At 42.9% G+C, this 3,116-nt stretch overlaps 1 protein-coding gene across 1 annotated transcript in view; it reads right to left on the bottom strand.

Annotated features, from left to right (window-relative positions):
- Positions 1–224: 224 nt before the first annotated feature.
- Positions 225–3,116, bottom strand: part of LOC101862011 — a gene marked incomplete at its 5' end in the record, with an annotated part of 12,852 nt that continues 9,960 nt past the window's right edge. The window contains 2 exon segments of the mRNA XM_005112832.3: positions 225–1,262; positions 2,501–2,550. Of these exon segments, the coding sequence (XP_005112889.2) occupies positions 327–1,262; positions 2,501–2,550 (986 nt within the window).

Raw genomic sequence — 3,116 nt, forward strand, 5'->3', positions numbered from 1 at the left:
AACCTTTCGCAGAGGCTGTATCAACACACAGAAAACTATTTTAAAATCTCCAGTAGCAGAAAAGAAAACCAGGTGCAATTGGAGCCAACATAATACTGAAAAGTAGCCTATCAAAAAAGATATCTACCGGTACCATATCAATCTAAGGACACTGCCATTTCAGTGGTTTGGAGACGCATAAAGCACTGATGACTAAAGTGCTGTACTTATTAGCTTAGCTTCTTACAATCCCCCCCCCCCCCAAAAGCTACAATACATAAACATTCATGTTAGCTTGCTGTACCCTCTGCCCAGCTCAAAGGTTCATAGATCAGCTACTCCCAACGTCACAACAGAGTCTGCATGAACTTGAGGACGGAGACAGTTCTACGAATACGCATCTCCCACATCTCCTTGATGGCATAGCCCAAGTAGAACCAGTCGTCAGAGGAGTGCGTGGTGTAGGTCTGAATCTCCACACGCGGGGTGTAGGCGAAGCCGGGCTGGTACATGATGTAAATGACCTGCTGATCCGTGCTCATCATGTTCAGGCTGAGGAGCTGCTCCACCGAGCGCATGTAGTCCTGCGTGTAGACAAACAGAACTTCCGGGCGACCCAGAAACATGGCTCCTCCCACCCATATGCGGTCCTCGAGAATGATCTGGAACGGTGTCAGGTGCGACTGGAAACTCTTTTGTTGACTGTAGGCGATTTTGTTCTCGTCAAAGTCTGCGGGGACAGAGATTGGGAACTTATGCTTCTCTGAAATAACGGCTCGAAACAGGCCGATGTCTAACCAGGTGATGTATTTAGTGTTGAACATTTTCTCCTTGATAACTTTATTGACCAGCTCAAATTTGGCATGCATCACACAAGAGTAGTTCTCATTCACGGTGTTCGGGTCGTACTTTGGATAACCTGGCTGAGAATAGACTTTCTTTATTTCTGGAGCTAAAGAAAAAGACCACAACTTCGTCCTGTTCAACGGGACAATCTTTGTCTTTTCATCAGGGAAACCAGCTCGCAAAGAAGTGAAAATATCAATGATATCTGGCGAATCTGTGAACACTATTAATGGGTTGTCAATTCGTCCAAACACAGACATCCATCGCTTGTAACGATCAGGGGTGTAGCTCCCAAACATCCCTCCTTTGTTGAGCTTGCCCAAGTTGTAATAGGCCGTGACAATTGTGACATCTGGAGACAGGCTCTCTGCCTCTGCGACCATACGATCATGGACAGCCTTCAGCTCAGGGTCTGTCTCATACAGGTGATCAATCATCTGGTGGGGGAAGGGGGGGAGTAAGAAAATTTTTTTAATATTTTTGTTAGTAAGGTTTTTACGGCACTCGCAACTGCATAAGGTCATATGAGCGCCTTGGGGTGGACGTCAACAGAGAAGTCCAAACGGGGAATCAGGCTTTCTCTGCTTACCTCTCTAGCCTCAACAGCACAAAGTGTACTTTGACTATCAAGGCACCCCTAAAATAGCAGTTCAAAAGAGAGTGACAAACATAAGAAGTAGAAGAAAAATGACGATAGTAAGGATGAGGAAAGAAAAAGCAGCAGTTCCCCCATTTGTACCGGCACAATATGAGCATGACATTGATAAGTCAGCCCATTTACAATTCTACTGTGCATACCAACATGTAAATCTCCCTCCTTTCCTTTGGGAACGGCCTAAAGACACTTCAGTCAAAGGCATTGCCCGGGGGGGGGTGTGCCAGACAGGCATTAGTGTGCGACAGACATCACATCTCATTAGGTCAAGTAGCCGAGGAGTACACTGACACATTGTCATTTCTTTTAGTAAGTGTTTTACGGAATTTTCAAAACAATACGGTCACATAAGTGCCGAAGATAAGAGTGAGAGGTGTTACAAGAGAGTAACAAAGACAAAAAAGAAGGACAATAGATGTTTGAAAGAAAAGAAGGAGTAAACCCCACCAGAGCTCTCACCAACCACCCACTGACATTTTCAGAAAGATAAGTGAACATTGATTTTAAACAGCTGAGCGAGATGTATTCTTCCTTTTCTGTTTGTATGTGTGCATGTGTTTGTGTATGTATGAATATACACCACGTGGATGTAGCAGTGAGTATTTAAAATATATATATATTTAAAAGCATGGTACAGATTGCCCCCACAGTCAGGACAAATACATAGCACCAATTGAATAAAATGTGGTTGAAAATGTAATACGCATTTCTGGACAAAATATGTTTTGCTAATGTGTCCAGATCCAAGGGTAACCCCACAGCACTATATGTGTTAGACATTTTCCTCAAAATACACCAAAACATGTCCCACATTTTGGCGATATTTTCCTATATGAAGGTCCTCCAACATTTTGCAAACAAAAATCCCAATAACTTTTTTATTTATCAATGAATTTTTTAAATTAAAAAACCATAGTTCTTAGAATTTACTCTATTTTCATTAAAACCCATATTTAAGCAATTTGGATGAAAATTTAATTTGTCATTGTCATTGCTAAATTATTAGTTATAGTACACTACCTTTGCCGGCCTCGAGTTCCAAGTGTTGGGCTCCAGGCGTAAACTGCCATCTGGAGGATCAAAGAAACAAAGTTAGTTTAGTTTGGTTTTGGTAAGGTTTTTAGGGAGCTAGCAACTGAATAAGGTCAAATGAGGGCCAAGGGGTGGATGTCAACAGAGAAGTCCAAACGAAAAATCAGGCTCACTCTGCTCATATCTCTCTAGCCTCAACAGCACAAAGTTTGCTTCGACCGTCAAGGCACCCCGGAAATAGCTGTTCACAAACATACAAAAGAAGTCGAGGGAAACTGACGATAGTGAGGATGAGGGCAGAGAAAGCAGCAGCCCCCCCTATGTTGTTCTAACAGTATGAGCATGACACATTTTAGTTGTAGTAGAAGTTTTACGGCGCTCACAACTGCATAAGGTCATATGAGCGCCAGAAGATTAGAGGTGTTACAAGAGAGCAACAAACATAAACAAAGAAGAAGGGGAGATAAGGACGATAGATGTTTGGTAGGAAAGAAGGAGCAAACCACACCACGGCACCCACCAACCACCCACTGCATGACATTGATAAATCAGTCCATTGGGAATGGCCTTAAAAACAAAATCAGTCAGTAGCATTGCCGGGCGG

This window comes from Aplysia californica, unplaced genomic scaffold (assembly GCF_000002075.1).
Source record: "Aplysia californica isolate F4 #8 unplaced genomic scaffold, AplCal3.0 scaffold01434, whole genome shotgun sequence".
NCBI classification, from domain to species: Eukaryota; Metazoa; Mollusca; class Gastropoda; order Aplysiida; family Aplysiidae; genus Aplysia; species Aplysia californica.